This window comes from Anser cygnoides, chromosome 37 (genome assembly GCF_040182565.1).
Source record: "Anser cygnoides isolate HZ-2024a breed goose chromosome 37, Taihu_goose_T2T_genome, whole genome shotgun sequence".
Classification (NCBI taxonomy): domain Eukaryota; kingdom Metazoa; phylum Chordata; class Aves; order Anseriformes; family Anatidae; genus Anser; species Anser cygnoides.
In genome coordinates, this window is record NC_089909.1 from 452070 (window position 1) to 470054 (window position 17985).

The 17985-nt window shown below is 61.4% G+C and overlaps 1 protein-coding gene across 1 annotated transcript; it reads left to right on the forward strand.

Annotated features, from left to right (window-relative positions):
- Positions 1-206: 206 nt before the first annotated feature.
- NFKBID (NFKB inhibitor delta) lies at positions 207-17490 on the forward strand. The gene is given in 16 exon segments (XM_066987007.1): positions 207-442; positions 5252-5335; positions 9019-9156; positions 10692-10797; positions 11485-11631; positions 12463-12514; positions 13177-13247; positions 13249-13326; positions 13437-13473; positions 13476-13523; positions 13526-13548; positions 15874-15889; positions 15892-15915; positions 15918-15959; positions 15962-16033; positions 17435-17490. Coding segments are annotated over 16 exon segments (1230 nt in total).
- Positions 17491-17985: the final 495 nt, after the last annotated feature.

The following is a 17985-nucleotide window of genomic DNA, read 5'->3' on the forward strand; positions in this document are numbered from 1 at the left end:
TTAAGGATGTGGTGCGGCGTCAAACGTAGAGCCCCCGACCGCTGTGAGAAGATGGCAGCACCCATCCCCACCACCGAGGTTGGCATGGCCTCTGGAGAAGGGGAAGGGGGAAAGCGGTGGGAGGAAGACTCCTGCCCCAACCCCTATGTGGTGCTCTCTCTATGTGAACGAGCGGCTGGAGAGCACGGAGCTCTGCCTGGGGATGGATGGAGAAGAACCTCCAGAAGAACCTCGATAAAAACGTCATAGGAACCCCAAGGAGACCCCCAAGAAGGACCTCAAGAAGAACCCCCCTCGTGAAGAAGGAGAACCTCAATAAGAATCTTGTGAAGAACCCCAAGAAGAACCTCGATAAGAACCCCAAGAAGAATCTTATGAGGAACACCCCCACCTGGAGTACTGGGCCCAGTTCTGGGCCCCCCGGTCCAAGAAAGACCTGGACGTACTGGAAAGAGTCCAACAGAGGGCCATCAAGACCAGATGGCCTCCAACCTCAACCATTCTCAGGTTCTCTGAGTGTAACTGGGTTATACTGGGAGGATGCACTGGGTTGCCTACTGCTATACTGGGAGAGCTATGTGGAACTGGTGCTGGAGGCAGGGCCTAAACTGGGGGGGGGGGGGGGGGTGGAGATGGGGTGTGGACCCCAAATTAATTACCCAAATTGTCCCAGGGATCACTAATGAGCTCCTTTCACCTGAGGGTCATTAATTACCCAAATTGGCCTGGGGATCACTAATAATGGCCCAGGGGGTGTTGCAGGCACAGGGTGGGGGCGGAGCCTGGGGAAAGGGGGTGGAGCCATGTGCACCAGGGGGCGGGACCAAGCACAGGTCCTAGGGGGAGTGAAAGGGACCCCAAATTGGGTAAAATAGCCCCAGAGACCCCCAAATAAATGCTCCAGGGGCCCCAAATAATCCCAGGGACCCCTAAAATCCATCCGAATACCTCCAGGGACCCCCCCAGCTTCCCTCAGGGACCCCAAATGCCCCCAGCCCCCCCCCCCAGAAATGCCCCACGTACCCCAGATACTCCAGAGACCCCAATTACCCTCAGTGATCCTCCAACATCCCCTAAATGCCACCAGGGACCCCAAATAAATACCTCAGGAGCCCCCCAATACCCCCAGGGACCCCAAATAGATGTGCCAGGGAACCCCAATAACCCCAGAGACCTCTAAAATCCTCCAAATGCCACCAGGACTCCACGTTCCCCCATATACCTTTAGGACCCCCCCAAATACCCCAGGGACGCCCCCCAAAATCCTCCCAATAGGCACGCACCCCCCGAATAGGCCCCAAATGTGCCCAGGTGCCCCCACATCTCCCCAGGAACCCTCAGATGCTCCCCATACGATCCCAAATGCCTCCAAACACTTCCATGGACCTCCCCCATCTGCCCCTTCAGCGCCCTGGGGTCCCCCAAAATGTTCAGGGGCCTTCATATGCCTTCTGGGACCCCAGCGATAGCCCCAGGTTCCCCCAAATATGCCCGCAACCCCACAAAAAACCCTTCGGGGACCCCAACGTATGTCACCCTGACTCCCCCAATTCCTCCCTAAATACCTCCAGAGACCCCCCAAAATACCTAAATGCCCAAAATACCTAAATACCCAAAATACCTTTAACCCCCCAAAACGGCCCAACTTCCCCCCCAGATATCCCCCAGGGACTCCCTAATACCCCCAGAGACCCCAAAGTACCCCTAGGGATACCCCAAATCCCTGAAGAGACCCCCAAATACGCCTAGAGACCACCAACTTCCCCTAGGGACCCCCAAAATACCCACAGAAACCCCCTAAATACTCTCAGAGATCCCAAACTACCCCTAGGGACCCCCAACTACCCCTAGGGATCCCCGAAATACTCCCAGGAACACCCCAAATCCCACCAGGGACCCCCAGTTACTCCTAGACCCCCCAATTACCCCCCAGGGACCCCCCCAAAATCCCTCCAGGGATGCCCAGGGACCCCCCCCAAATCCTCCCAGGGACCCCCAAATCCATCCTGAGACCCCCAATTACCCGCATGCCTCCCCCCCAGATCCTCCCAGGGACCCCCAAAATCCCACCAGAGACCCCCAATTACCCCCAGATACCGCCCCAAATCCCACCAGGGACCCCCGATGACCCCCAGGAACCCCCCCAAATTTCACTAGGGACCGCCGATGACCCCTAGGACCTCCAATTACCACCAGGGACCCTCCCAAATACCCCCAGGAACCCCCCACATCCCACCAGAGACCCCCAACGACCCCCAGGGACCCCCCCAAATCCCTCCTAGGACCCCCAACGGCCCCTAGGACCCCCAATTACCCCGGGGACCCCCCCAAACCCCCTAGGGACCCCCAAATCCCTCCAGAGACCCCCAATTACCCCCAGGGACCCCCCCAAATCCCACCAGGAACCCCTCAGTTACCCCCAGAGACCCCCAAATACCCCCAGAGACCCCCAAGCAACCCCCAGGACCCCCAATGACCCCCAGGGCCCCCCCAGGCACCCGCAGGGACCCGCAATTCCCCCAGGGACACCCCCCAAATCCCTCCTAGGACCCCCAACGACCCCTAGGACCCTCAATTACCCCCAGGGACCCCCATTTACCCCCAGGGACCCCCAAGGACCCCTAGGACCCCCGTTGCCCCCAGGGACCTCCCCAAATTTCACTAGGGACCCCCAATAACCCCTAGAACCCCCATTTACCCCCAGGAACCCCCACAAATCCCTCCAGGGACCCCCAACGACCCCTAGAACCCCCCAATTACCCCCAGAGACCCTCCATTACCCCCAGACCCCCCTCCAAATCCCACCAGGGACCCCGAGGGACCCCCAGGAACCCCACCAAATTTCACTAGGGACCCTCGATGACCCCTAGGACCTCCAATTATCCCCAGGGATCCCCCAAATACCCCCAGCAACACACCAAATCCCATCAGGGTCCCCCAGTTACCCCCACAGACCCCCAATGACCTTTAGGACCCCCAATTACCCCCAGGGAACTCCCCCCAAATCCCTCCAGGGACACCCAATTACCCCTAGGATCCCCAGTTACCCCCAGGGACCCCCAATGTCCCTAAGGACCCCCAGTTACCCCCAGGAACCCCCCCAAATCCCTCCAGTGACCCCCAATGATCCCTAGGACCTCCAATTACCCCCAGGTACACCCAAATACCCCCAGGGACCCCCAAATCCCACCACGGACCCCCAATGACCCCTAGGACCTCCAAATTACCCCAGGGACCCCCCAAATACCCCCAGAGACCCCCAACGACGCCTATGACCCCCAATGATCCCCAGGAACTCCTCAAACGCCCCCAGGAACCCCCCAAATCCCACCAGGGACCCCCCCAGGGAGTTCGTGGGCGGTGGGGGGCGGGGGGGGCCGTGGAGGTTCCCGAGGTCGTTTGGGGGTGAGGGGGTGGGTGGTAGGGAAGCCCTTAAAGGACCAGCGCACCCCCCTAGGGAGGGATGGGGGTTTTGGGGGTGGAGGGGGGGGGGAGGGGGCACTTCTGCAAAAGGCTCCGCTGACGTCACGCGGGGGCGGCCCCCGCCCGTGACATAACCCCGGGGGAACCCATCCCCCCCCCTCCCCCAGGTCCCACGGGGCCCCCCCCACGCCCCGCCCCCCCCCCCCCCCGCTGTCACCGTCACCGCGGCGACGCCGGCGGCGTTTCCCTCCGGGGCGGGGCCTCCCCCTCCCCCCCCCTCCCCCTATAACGGTCTCCGGGCCCCGCCGGGCCCCATTTCCACCTCGGCCCGCCGGGATGCGCCCCCAGAGAGGTACGGGCCCTTTAAGATGGCGAGGGGGGGCGCTGGCCCTTTAAGAGAGCAAGGAAGGGGACACTGGCCCTTTAAGAAAGTGGGAATGGGGACACTGGCCCTTTAAGGGAGAGGGGGAGGGGGCGCTGGCCCTTTAAGAGGGAGAGGAGAGGGGACACTGGCCCTTTAAGGGACTGAGTAGGGGGACACTGGCCCTTTAAGAGAGAGAGGGGAAGGGGACACTGGCCCTTTAAGAAATCAGGAAGAGGGACACTGGGCCTTTAAGAGAGAGGGGAGGGGGTCATTGACCCCTTAAGATGATGAGGGGGACGCTGGCCCTTTAAGGGACTGAGTAGGGGGACACTGGCCCTTTAAGAGAGAGGGGAAGGGGACACTGGGCCTTTAAGAAATCAGGAAGAGGGACACTGGGCCTTTAAGACAGAGGGGAGGGGGGCGCTGGCCCTTTAAGAGCGGGAAGGGGGTCACCGGCCCTTTAAGAGAGCGGAGAGGGGGACACTGGCCCTTTAAGAAAGAGGGGAGGGGGACGCTGGCTCTTTAATAGAGAGGGGGACACTGGCCCTTTAAGAGAGTGAGGAAGAGGACATTGGCCTTTTAAGAAAGGGGAAATGGGGACACTGGCCCTTTAAGAGAGAGGGGAGAGGGACACTGGCCCTTTAAGAGTGGGAATTGGGACACTGGCCCTTTAAGGGAGTGGGGAAGGGGACACTGGCCCTTTAAGATGGCGAGGGGGACGCTGGCCCTTTAAGAGAGTTGGTAAGGGGATACTGGCCCTTTAAGAGAATGGAGAAGGGGACGCTGGCCCTTTAAGAGAGTGGGGAATGGGGGGACTGGCCCTTTAAGAAAGGGGGGAGAGGGACACTGGCCCTTTAAGAGTGGGAATTGGGACGCTGGCCCTTTAAGAGACTGGGTAGGGGGACACTGGCCCTTTAAGAGCGCCTTAAGGGGGGCGCTGTCCCTTTAAGGGGGGGGGGACTCCCCTTTAAGGGGGGGGTCTCCTTTTGGGGGGGGGGCACCCCTTTAATGCGCGCTGGCCCTTTAAGACGAGGGGACCCCCCCATTTAAAAATAGGGCGCGGTCCCTTTAAGGGGGGGGGGGGCCGGGATTCCCCACGCGGGGGCGGGCGGTGACGTAGGGGGGGGAATCCCCGTGACGTCACGGGGAGAGCCTGGGGGGGCGGGGGGGGGATATTCCGCGCCGCCCACGCGTGTCCCCCGGGGGGGGGGGGGAGGAAGGGGGGAAGGGGGGAGGGGAAAAAGGGGGGGGGGAAAGGGGGAGGGGAAAAAGGGGGGGGGGGCAAAAGGGAGGGGAAAAGGGGGGGGCAAGGGGGGGCAAAAAGGGAGGGGCAAGGGGGAAGGGGGAGGGGCAAAAAGGGAGGGGGTCAAAGGGGAGTTAAAAGGGGGGGGGTTTAAAGGGAGGGGATTTAAAAAGGGGGGGGGGACGGGACACCCACGCGAGACCCCCCCCCCCCCCCCGCAGGCGGGCGCCCCCCGCGTCCCCCCAGACGGTGAAGCAGCTGCTGAAGGTGCTGAGGCAGCAGCAGCGCAGCGGGGGAGACCCCCGGTGAGTGACCCCCCCCCCCCCCCGTGACCCCCCCCCCCCCAACCGTGACCCTCCCCCCTTTCGTGGGACACCCACGGACACGGGGGGGGGGGGGCTGTCCTGTGTACCCCCCCCACCCCAATGCTGACCTCGCTGTTCCCTTCCCCCCTCAACACACACAGGGCACGGCCGGGCCCCCCCGGGTGGTGAGTGAGCAGCGTGGCCCCCCCGTGTCCCCCCTCCCCCTTGTCCCCCCCTTGTCCCCATAACCCCCCATGCCCCCATATCCCCCCATGTCCCCCAATGCCCCCACATCCCCCCGTGTCCCCCCATATTCCCCCATGTCCCCCCCATGTCCCCGTATCCCCTTCGTGTCCCCTCTTGTCCCCATATTCTCCCATTTCCCCCATATCCCCCCCCCATGGCCCCATATCCCCCCCACAACCCCCCCATGTACCCCATATCCCCTTCGTGTCCCCCCCATACCCCCCCACATCCCCTCATGTCTCCCCCATGACCCCCCCCCATGACCCCATTTTTTCCCCCGTATCCCCACATCCCCCCATGACCCTATACCCCCCATACCCTTCCCATGACCCCATATCCCCCCATATCCCCCATATCCTCCATTTCCCCCAAAAATCCCCTATATCCCCCCATACTGCCCCCATACCCTCCCATGACACCAGATCCATTCCATATCCCACCCACACCCCCCATGACCCCATATCCCCTCCCATACCCCTCCCATGACCCTATATCCCCCATACCTCTCCCATGACCCCGTATCTTCCCACCATATCCCCCCCATGTCCCCATATCCCTCCCATATCCCATCATATCCCCCATATCCACCTCATACCCCCCCCATACCCCCCCATGTCTCCTCAATATCCCCCCCATGGCCCCATATCCCCCCCATACTCCCCCATGACCCCATATCCCCCATATCCCCCATATCTCCCCTATCTCCTCCCCATCCTCTCCCCATGACCCCATATCGCCCCCATTCCCCCCTATATCCCACCCATATCCCCCCATATCCTCCCCATACCCCCCAGCGCCCCATATCCCCCATACCCTTCCCATGACCCCATACCCCCATGTCCCCCCATATCCCCCCCATGACCCCATATCCCCCCACATCCACCCCATATCCCCCCATGACCCTATATCCCCCCCATATCCCCCCATGTCCCCCCGTATCCCACCCATGACCCCATACTCCCCCACATCCCCCATATCCCCCCATGACCCCATACTCCCCCATATCCCCCCATGACCCCATATCCTCCCATGTCCCCATATCCCCCCTACATGACCCCATATCCCCCCCATACTCCCCCCATACTCCCCCATATCCCCCCATATCCCCCATGATCCTATATCCCCTCCCATACCCCTCCCATGACCCTATATCTTCCACCATATCCCCCCATGTCCCCATATCCCCCATGACCCCATACTCCCCCATATCCCCCCCCATATCCCCCCATGACCCCATATCCCCCCATGTCCCCATATCCCCCCCATGACCCCATTACTCCCCCATATCCCCCCCCATATCCCCCCATGACCCCATATCCCCCCATGTCCCCATATGCCCCCTACATGACCCCATATCCCCCCTACATGACCCCATATCCCCCCATACTCCCCCATATCCCCCCACATCCACCCCATATCTCCCCATGGCCCTATATCCCCCATACCCCCCCATGTCCCCCATATCCCACCCATGACCCCATACTCCCCCATATCCCCCATATCCCCCCATGACCCCATATCCCCCCTATGTCCCCATATCCCCCCTACATGACCCCATATCCCCCATACTCCCCATACTCCCCCATATCCCCCCATATCCCCCCATATCCCCCCATGACCCTATATCCCCCCATATCCCCCCATGTCCCCATATCCCCCCATGACCCCATACTCCCCCATATCCCCCCCATATCCCCCCATGACCCCATATCCCCCCATGTCCCCATATCCCCCCTACATGATCCCATATCCCCCCCATACTCCCCCATATCCCCCCACATCCACCCCATATCCCCCCATGACCCTATATCCTCCCCATATCCCCCCATGTCCCCCCATATCCCACCCATGACCCCATACTCCCCCATATCCCCCCTAAATGACCCCATATCCCCCCCATACTCCCCATATCCCCCCATATCCCCCCATGACCCCATAACCCCCCATCCCCACCCCCTCACCCCATTTCCCCCCCCCCCCAGGTGCCCCTGGGCCATCCCCCTCCCCCGGCTGCCCCCTGGCTCGCCCCCCCCCAGTGACCCCCCCCCGGGGGCCTGTGGGGTCCCCCCTGCACCTCACGGCGGCCCGGGGGTGCTTATGGGGTCGAGCCCCCACCCTGGGGAGCTGCGAGGGTGAGCGGGGACCCTAGAGGGGCACGGGGGAGGGCTGGGGGGGCAATAGGGGTGAGGGGGGGCAATAGGGCAGGATATAGGGGCAGGGGGCAATGGGGGGCAATGGGGGCAAGGGGGGCAATGGGGCAGGATATGGGGGCAATAGGGTCAAGGGGGGCAATAGGGGCAAGGGGAGGCAATAGGGGCAACGGGAGGCAATGGGGCGGGATATAGGGGCAATAGGAGCAAGGTTGGGGGCAATAGGGAAAAGGGGGACAATGGGAGTGGGATATGGGGGCAATGGGGCAAGGGGGGCAGTGGGGTGGGATACGGGGGCAATGGGGCAAGGGGGGCTATAGGGCAGGATATGGGGGCAATAGGGGTAAGGTGGGGGCAATAGGGGCAAAGGGGGGCAATGGGGCAGGATATAGGGGCAGTGGGGCAAGAAGGGGGCAATAGGAGCAAGAGGGGGCAATGGGGCCAGATATGGGGGCAATAGGGGCAAAGGGGGGCAATAGGGGCAAGGGGGGCAATGGGGCAGTATATAGGGGCAATAGGGTCAAGGGGGGCAATGGGAGCAGGATATAGGGGCAATAGGGTCAAGGGGGGCAACAGGGGCAAGATGGGGGGTAATAGGAGCAAGGAGGGGCAGTGGGAGCAGGATATGGGAGCAATAGGGGCAAGGGGGGCAATGGGATGGGATATGGGGGCAGTGGGGCAAGATGGGGGGCAATAGAGACAGCGGGGGGCAAGAAGAGCTATGGGGGTGTCAGTGGGGAAATGGAGGGGCATTAGGAGTTAATAGGGGGGTAATAGGGTCAATGGGGGCATATAGGGGCAATAGGGGGGCAATAGGGTCAATTGGGGCATAACAGGAGTCAATGGGAGGGTAATAGGGTCAATGGGAGGGTATGGGAGCAATACGGGGGCAATAGCGTCAACAGGGGGTAATAGGGTTAATGGGAGGGTAGTAGGGTAAATGAGGGAGTATGGGGGGGGGCAATAGGGGGCAACAGGTAAATGGGGGGTAATAGGGTCAACACGGGGGCAATAGGGTAAATGTGGGGGTAAAAGGGTCAATGGAGGGGGTAATAGAGTCACTGTGGGGGGTAATAGGGTCATGGGGGGTATGGGAGCAATGGGGGGCAATAGGGTCAATGGGGGCGTAATAGGGTCAACGGGGGGTAATATGGTCAGCGGGGGGTATGGGGGCAATAGGGGCAAGACGAAGGGCAATAGGGCCAATAAACCTACCCCCTCCCAGGCTGCTGCCCCCTTCGCTCCCCCGGCCCCCCTGGGCCCTGCCACCGCCGCCGGGCGGTGACATTGGGGGTGTCCCGGGGGGGTCGATCCCGATCCCGACCCCGATCCCGAACCGGACCCCGGGAGCTGGCAGCCGCCCGGGGCGGCGCTGCGGGCCCTGGACCCCCGGGAGCTGCTGCGGCAGGACGAGGAGGGCGACACGTGAGGAGGGGGCACGGGGGAGCGGGGGGGTGGGGGGGGGGTAAAGGGGTCATTGAGGTGGGGGGGGTAACGGGGTCAGTGGGGTGATGGGGGGATTGGGGTCAGTGGGTCGATGGGGTTGATGGAGGCAGGGGGGTGATGGGGTCACTGGGGTAATGGGGGTGATGGGGGAACTGGGGGGGGCAATGGGGTAACTGGGGGGCATGGGGGGGCTGGGGGGTAATGGGGTGATTGGGGTGATTGGGGTGATGGGAGTGATTGGGGCAATGGGGGCAATGGGGGGCAATGCAGGGGCAATGGGGGAACTGGGGGGGAGGGTAATGGGGTCAGTGGGGTGATGGGGGGATTGGGGTCACTGGGGTGATGGGGACAATGGGGGTGATGGGGGGCAATGGGGTAACTGGGGGCAATGGGGGAATTGAGGGGGCAAGGGGGTAATGGGGGCGATGGGGGGGATTGGGGTCAGTGGGGTGATGGGGGTGATGGGGGTGATGGGGGAACTGGGGGGCAATGGGGTAACTGGGGAGCAGGGGGCAATAGGGGCAATGGGGGTGATGGGGGCAATGGGGTGACGGGGGGCAATGGGGGATCTGGGGAGCAGGGGGGAAATGGGGTGGGGGCAATGGGGCCAATGGGGGGCCACTGGTGGCAAGGGAAGGCCAATGGGGTTGATGGGGGGTCAATGGGGGCAAATGGGAGAGCGGGGGGCAATAGGGTCAGTGAGGTGGACAACAGGGTCAATGGGGGGCAATAGGGTCAATGAAGGGCCAGTGGGGTCAATGAGGGGGCAATAGGGGAAACAGTGGCAATGAGCAGGGCAATAGGGTCAATGAAGGGCCAATGGGGTCATTGGGGTCAATGAAGGGCCAATGGGGGCAATGGGAGGGGGCAGTGGGGTCAATGGGGACAATGCAGGGGCAATAGGGTCAATGAAGGGCCAAGGGGGGCAAGGGGGAGGCAATAGGGTCAATGATGTACAAATAGGGGGGGCAATAGGGGCAATGAGGGGGTAGTGGGGTCAATGAAGGGCCAATGGGGGCAATGGGGGGCAATGGGGGGGCAATGGGGGGTTATAGGGTCAATGAAGGGCCAATGGGGGCAATGGGGGGGGGCAATGGGTTCAATGGGGACAATGGGGGACAATACGGCCAATGAAGGGCCAAGGGGGAGCAAACAGAGGGCAATAGGGTCAATGGCAGGGCAATAGGGTCAATGAAGAGCCAAGGGGAGCAATGGGGGGCAATAGGGGCAATGAGGGGGACAATAGGGTCAATGAAGGACCAATGGGGTCAATTGGGGGGGGGGCAATGAGAGCAACAAGGGGGGCAACAGGGTCAGTGATGGACCAGTGGGGGCAATGGGGGGGTCAATGGGGGCAACGAGGGGGCAATAGGGTCAATGGGGGCAATAGGGTCAACGGGGGCCGTGGGGGTCAATGGGGTGACCCTGTGGGGGCGACACAGTCCCGGGTAGGTCAACGGGGCCGACAAGGGTGGGGTCTTGCCCCCACCCCAACGCCCCGTTCCCCCCCCCAGGCTGCTGCACGTGCTGTGCGCCAGGGGGCTGCGTGCCCCCGCCCGGGCGGCCGCCGAGGTCTTCAAGGCGCTGGGGCAGCTGGAGCTGCGCGAGCACCGCGGGAAGGTACAGGGCAATTATGGGGTCGGGGGCGGGATAGCGAGGTTAGGGGGTCGTGGGGACAGGACAAACAGGTTATGGGGGGAACGAGGCAATAATGGGGTCGTGGTTGCGGGATAATGAGGTTACGGGGTAAATGGGGCAGTAACGGGGTCGTGGGGGCGAGATAATGAGGTTATGGGGTAAATGGGGCAATAATGGGGTCGTGGGGGTGAGATAATGAGGTTGGGGGGGGGGAACAGGGCAATAACGGGGTTGTGGGGGCGGGATAATGAGGTTATGGGGGGGAACGGGGCAATAATGGGGTCGTGGGGGCGGGATAATGAAGTTGGGGGGTAACGGGGCAATAGTGGGGTTGTGGTGGTGGGATAATGAGGTTATGGGGTAAATGGGGCAATAATAGGGTCGTGGGGGCGGGATAACGAGGTTAAGGGGGGTAACGGGACAGTAATGGGGTCATGGGGGTGGGATAACGAGGTTATGGGGTAAATGGGGCAGCAATGGGGAGTAATGGGGAATAATGGGGTATAACGGGGTATAATGGGGTGTAATGGGGTATAAAGGGGAATAATGGGGAAAAAATGGAGAATAACGGGCAATAATGGGGAGTAATGGGGAATAATGGGGATTAATAGAGAATACCGGGGAACAACGGGGAGCACCCCAGTAACGGGTGCCCCCTGCTGCCCCCAGACCCCCCTGCTGGTGGCAGCGGCAGCGGCGGCCCCGGGGGTCCTCGGGGACCTCCTGGCCCTGGGCGCCGACCCCGATGCCGCCGACCACCGCGGGCGCACGGTGCTGCACCTCGCCGCCACCTACGGGCTACCCCGCGTGCTCCAGGTAGGGCGAGGGGACCCCAAAACCGACCCCAAACCAATCCCGTGGGCACCCCGAAACTACCCTATGGGGACCCCAGAACCACAAAACCACCCCAAAACCTTCCCATGGGGACCCCAGAAACCCAAAACCATCCCATGGGGACTCCAGGACCCCAAAACCATCCCCAAACCACCCCATGGGGACCACAAAACCCCAAAACATCCCATGGGGACCCAAGAAGGCACCCCAAAACCAACCCAAAGGGCAACCCAAAACTACCCCATGGGGACCTTGGAACCCCAAAACCATTCCATGGGGACCCAGGACCTCAAAACTATCCCAAAACCACCCATGGGCACATCAAAACCCCAGAAACCTCCCACGGAGACCCGAGCAGGCACCACAAAACCACCCCATGGGGACCCTGGAACCCCAAAACTACCCCAAAACCACCCTCATAGGCACCCTAGAACCCCAAATCTGCCCCAGGGGGACCTAGGTGTTGGGAGACACCCCAAAACCATCCCATGGGAACCCAGGCAACCCAAAAGTGCCCCATAGGGACCTGGGTGTTTGGGGACACTCCAAAACCACCCCACGGACACCCCAGCACCCCAAAACCACTCCATGTGGACCAGGGCATCCCACCCCACCCTATGGGGACCCTGGCACCCCCAAATCCCTGTGGAGACCTTGACACCCCGAAACACCCCACGGGGACCCCCTGGCACCCCAAAACCCACTGTGGGAGCACCCTAAAACACCCCCCCGGGGGTCCAGACCCCACAAAATTGCCCAGGGGGACCCAGGAACCCGTTGGGCGCCCCAAAACCACTCCCCTGCCCCCCCCAGGCTGTGATGGCGTCAGGGGTCCCGGTCAACGTGGAGGCCAGGAACTTTGAAGGTAAAATTTGGGGGGGGGTCACCGAGGGGGCAACCCCAATCCTAGAGGGGGGCGTCTTGGGGGTCCCCCAGTTTATGGGGTCTCGGGAAGAGGGGTCTGGTTTGGGGCATCCTTGAGGGGAGGGGTCCCTTGGTTGTCGCCAGTTTTGAGGGGGTCTTTGGGGGGGACTCAGGTTTAGGGTTTGGGGGTGAATTTGTGGGGCTTTTTTGGGGGGGTCCTTATTAGGGGGAGCAGGGCACGATTTGGGGGGGGCCTTGATTTGGGGGAGCCTTGTTTTAGGGGGGAGAATTGGAGATGAGGGGTCTCCATTTGTGGAGGGGGGTCCCATGGGCTCTTTGAGTGGGGGGCAACCCCATTTTGGGGGGCTTATATTAGGAGACTTTGGGGCTGTCAATGGGGTCGCCCCCATTTTGGGGGAATCCCCTGATTTTTTTTGGGGGGGGGAGGCGATTGGGGGGGACTTGTTTTTTGGGGTCTTTGTTTGGGGGGGTCAAACGTGGGGGTGAGGGTCTCCGTTTTGGGGGGGGCTCTTTGACTTGGGGGGCACAACCAGAATTTGGGGCTGTCAACGGGGTCACCCCCAGTTTTGGGGGAACCCCCTTATTTTTGGGTGGCAGAGCGACCACCCCTCTTCTCCCCCCCCCATTTAACCCTCCCCCCAGGCCAGACCCCGCTGCACTGCGCCGTGCTGTCCCATAACGCCTCCCTGCGCGCCGGGGGGGGTGCCGGGGGGGTCCCCGACCCCGACCCCCCAGGAGCGGCTCCTCTGCGTTGAGCTCCTGCTGCGGATGGGGGCCGACTGCGGCAGCCAGGTATGGGGGTTTATTTTTTTTGGGGGGGGGGGTGGCCCCATGGGTCCCCATTTTGGGGTGCTGGGGGGCACCCATGGGTGACGCCCCCCCCCCCCCCCCCCCCCCCATAGGACATGAAGAGCAGCCAGACCGTGCTGCACTTGGCCGTCAGGGGGGCAACCTGGCCCTGACCCACCTCCTGCTGCGCCAGCCCGGGGTGGCCCCCGCCTCGTCAACATGAAGGTAACGAGCCATAGGGCTGGGGGCACCTGTGGGGCACCTATAGGGCACCTATGGGGCGCCTATGGACGTGGAGGGCACCTATAGGGTGTCTATGGGGCACCTATGGACCTATGGGATATCTATGGGGCACCTATGGGGTACCTATGGGGCACCTATGGACCTATAGGGCATCTATGGGGTGTCTATAGGGCACCTATACGGCATCTATGGGGACCTGTGGTGTACCTATAGGGCATCTATGGGGCAGCTATGGACCTGTAGGGTATCTATGGGGTGTCTATAGGGCACCTATACGGCATCTATATGGCATCTATGGGGACCTATGGGGCACCTATAGGGCATCTGTGGGGCACCTATGGACCTATGGGGCATCTATGGGGCATCTATGGGGCACCTATGGACCTATAGGGCATCTGTGAGCACCTATGGGGCACCTACGGGGCACCAGTGGACCTGTAGGGCATCTCTGGGCATCTATGGGGCACCTATAGGGCATCTATGGGGACCTATGAGGCACCTATAGGGCATCTATGGGGCACCTGTGGACCTATAGGGCACCTATGGGGTGTCTATGGGGTGTCTATGGGGTACCTATAGGGCATCTATGGACCTATAGGGCATCTATGGGCACCTATGGGGCTCCAGGTGGCACTTTGGGGGATCTAGGAGGGATTTGGGGTGCCCATGGTGCACCTATGGGGCAGCTGGAGGTGGTTATGGGGCACCTATGGGGCTAGGAGGAGGCTCTATAGGGCCCTATGGGGGAATTATGGAGAGTGGGGCTCTCTGTGGGGTCAGAGCTGTCTATGGGGTCTCCAGGAGACTTATGGGGCCTGTGGGGTGTCTGTGGGTGCCTCTGGGTGCTGGGACCTCCATGGGGGGCTCTGGGGCTCCCTATGGGTTCTATAGGTCTCTCTGGGTCCCTATGGGTATCTGATGGTGCCTATGGGGTCGCTGTAGGTCCCTTGGCTCTTGCTGGGTCCCTATGGGTATCTATAGGTCCCTACAGACGCCCTTGTTGGTGCCTATAGGTCCCTATGGGTCCCTATAGGTGTCTATTGGTACTTCTGGGTCCCTGGTGGCACCTATGGGTCCTATAGGCCCCTCTGGGCCCCCTATAGTTGTCGATGGGTCCCTATAGGTGCCCATGGGCCCTTCTGGGACCTGTTGGTACCTATGGGTCCTACAGGTCCCTACAGGTCCCTATAGGTTGCTACGGGTGCTATAGGTCCCTGTGGGTCCCAGGAGCGCCATGGGGGACTTGGAGGTCCCTATCGGTCCCTATAGGTGCCCCATGGGGGGCTGGAGGTCTCTGTAGGTCCCTACAGACCAATGGAGCACCATGGGAGGGTCCGGAGGTCCCTATGGGTCCCTATAGACCATAGGAGCACTGTAGGGGGTTCTAGAGGACCCTATGGGTCCCAGGAGCACTTATAGGGGGGTTGGAGGACACTATGGGTCCCTATAGACCATAGAAGCCCTGTAGGGGTTCAGGAGGTCCCTAGGGGTCCCAGGAGCACCCTGGGGGGTTCTGAAGGTCCCTAGGGGTCCCTATAGACCATAGAGGCCCTGTAGGGGTTCTGGAGGTCCCTAGAGGTCCAAGGAGCACTATAGGGGTTCTGGAGGTTCCTATGGCTCCCTATAGACCATAGAAGCCCTGTAGGGGTTCTGGAGGTCCCTATGGGTCCCCATAGACCATAGGAGCCCTGTAGGGGTTTTGGAGGTCCCTATGAGTCCCTATGGGTCCCAGGAGCACCATGGGGGGCTCTGGAGGTCCCTGTGGGTCCCTATAGACCATAGAAGCACTGTAGGGTGTCTGGAGGTCCCTGTGGGCCATAAGAGCACCCTGGGGAAGTCTGGATGGTCCCTATGGGTCCCTATGGGCCCCAGGAGCACCATGGGGGGGGGGGGGGTCTGGAGGTCCCTACAGGTCCCTATAGAACATAGAAGCCCTGTAGGGGTTCTGGAGGTCCCTAGGGGTCCCTAGGGGTCCCAGAAGCACCATGGGGGGTTCTGGAGGTCGCTATGGGTCCCTATGGGCCTTAAGAGCACCCTGGGGGTGTGTTGAAGGTCCCTATGGGTCCCAGAAGCACCATGGGGGGGTTCTGGAGGTCCCTACGGGTCCCTATGGGCCTTAAGAGCACCCTGGGGGGGGGTTGAAGGTCCCTATGGGTCCCAGGAGCACCATGGGGGGGGTTCTGGAGGTCCCTAGGGGTCCCTATGGGTCCCAGGAGCACTATGGGGGGTTCTGGAGGTCCCTAGGGGTCCCTACGGGCCCCACGGTCACCCCCAGTCTGATGCCTCCCCCTGCCACCCCCCCCCCAGGCCCACGGGAACACCCCCTGCACATGGCGGCGGCGCTGCCGGGGGGCCCAGCCAGGAGCCCCTGGTGCGGCTGCTGCTGGCCTGGGGGCCGACCCCGGCGCCCGCAACCTGGAGCACGACCTGCCCCACGGGCTGCTGCCCCCGGGCCCCCGGGGACCAGGTGAGAACCCCACCCCCACCCCAAAACCCAAATCCGGCTGCTTTGCACCCAAACGGCACCGCTGAAACCCCGCAAATGAGCCCAGAATCGCTAAATCCTGCTGCTGTGCCCCAAATCCTATAAACGGCCCCAGAAGCCCCAAGTCCTGCTGCTTTGCACCCAGATCCCATAAATGACCCCAGAATTGCTGGATCTGGCTGTTGTGCCCCAAATCTGGCTGCTTTGTCCCCAAACCGCACCACTGAACCTCATAATTGACCCCAGGATCCCCAAATCCATTTGCTTTGCCCTAAATCCTGCTGATTTTCCCCCAAATAGCACCACTAGACCCCCATAAATGACCCCAGAACCCCCAAATCCATTTGGTTTGCCCCAAATCTGGCTGCTTTGCCCCAAAATTGAGCTGCTGAACCCCATAAATGACCCCAGAATTGCTAAATCCTGTTGCTGCACCCCAAATCCTGCTGCTTTGCCCCAAAATTGCATCACTGAACACCATAAATGACCCCAGAATCCCTAAATCCTGGTGCTGTGCCCCAAATCTATCTGATTTGCCCCAAAATTGAGCCGCTGAACCCCATAATTGACCCCAGAATCCCCAAATCTGGCTGCTTTGCACCTAAACCCCATAAACGACCCCAGAATCCCCAAATCCAACTGTTGTGCCCCAAAATTGCACTGCTGAACCCCCTGAATGACCCCACAATCCCCAAATCTGGCTGCTTTGCACCCAAATCCCATAAATGACCCCAGAATTGCTAAATCCAGCTGCTTTGCCCCAAATCCTATAAATGACCCCGGAATCCTCAAATCCAGCTGCTTTGCCCCAAAATTGCACTGCTGAACCCCCTGAATGGCCCCAGAAGCCCCAAATCCTGTTGCTTTACCCCCAAATACAGCTGCTTTGCACCCAAACGGCACCACTGAAACCCCACAAATGAGCCCAGAATTGCTAAATCCGGTTGCTTTGCCCCAAATCCTGCTGCTTTGCCCCAAAATTGCACCACCACCACCCCCAAATGACCCCAAAATCCCCAATTCCTGTAACTTTGTCCCCAAATCCAGCCACTGACCCCCAAAACCCCTCTGCTGTGCCCCCCCCCAAACCATCCCCGTACCCCCAATCCTGCCTTTTCACCCCAAAACCCCCCCGCGGTGCTCCGAAGCCGGGCCTGACCCCAAATTCCTGCTTTCTCACCCCAAATTTTGGGGGCCCTCCCCCTAAAGCAACACGCCCCCCTCCTCCTGAAATTTCGGGACTCCCCCAAGGATTTTGGGGCCAAACCCCAAGATCCTGGGGCAGCCCCAAACTTTGGGGCCTCCCCTACCCCCTCCAAGATTTTGGGGTCAATCCCCAAGATTTTGGGGTCGTGACCCCCCTCTTTTTCTCCCCCCCCCCAGCTTCGCCTCCTCCTGAAGAGCCGCCGGGGGCACGCCGCCCCTCCCCCACCTCCTAGATGACGTCATCAGAGGGCGGGGCAGCTCGGATGTGACATCATGCGGGGGGGGCACCCCAAAACGGCCCCCTCCCCCCGCCGCCCACCTTTCGTTTTTCTCGATTTCCGTGAAATCGCCCATTTTTGGGGGGTGGGGCAAAGGGGAGGAGCCTATCAGAGAAGGCTCCGCCCCCTCGCCCCCCACCCCCCCATTTCCATGAAATGAATTCCCCGAACCACATTGGTTCATTTTCTGGGGGGGGGACCCAAAAAATGGGGGCACCCCCCCTTTTAACCCCCCCCCCCAAATTAGGGGCACTGCCCCTTTAAGGAAGCCCCGGGGGGCGGGGCTGCCGTGTGGCCCCGCCCCCTCACAAGCTCCTCCCCTCCCCACCTCATTAAGGAATTAATTAGGGGGAGGGGGGGATTTTAGGCCCCCCCCCCAAATTGGGGGAGGGAGCCGCCAAGGGGACCCCAAATTGGGGGAGGGTGAGGGCGGCCGCGCCCGAAATCGGT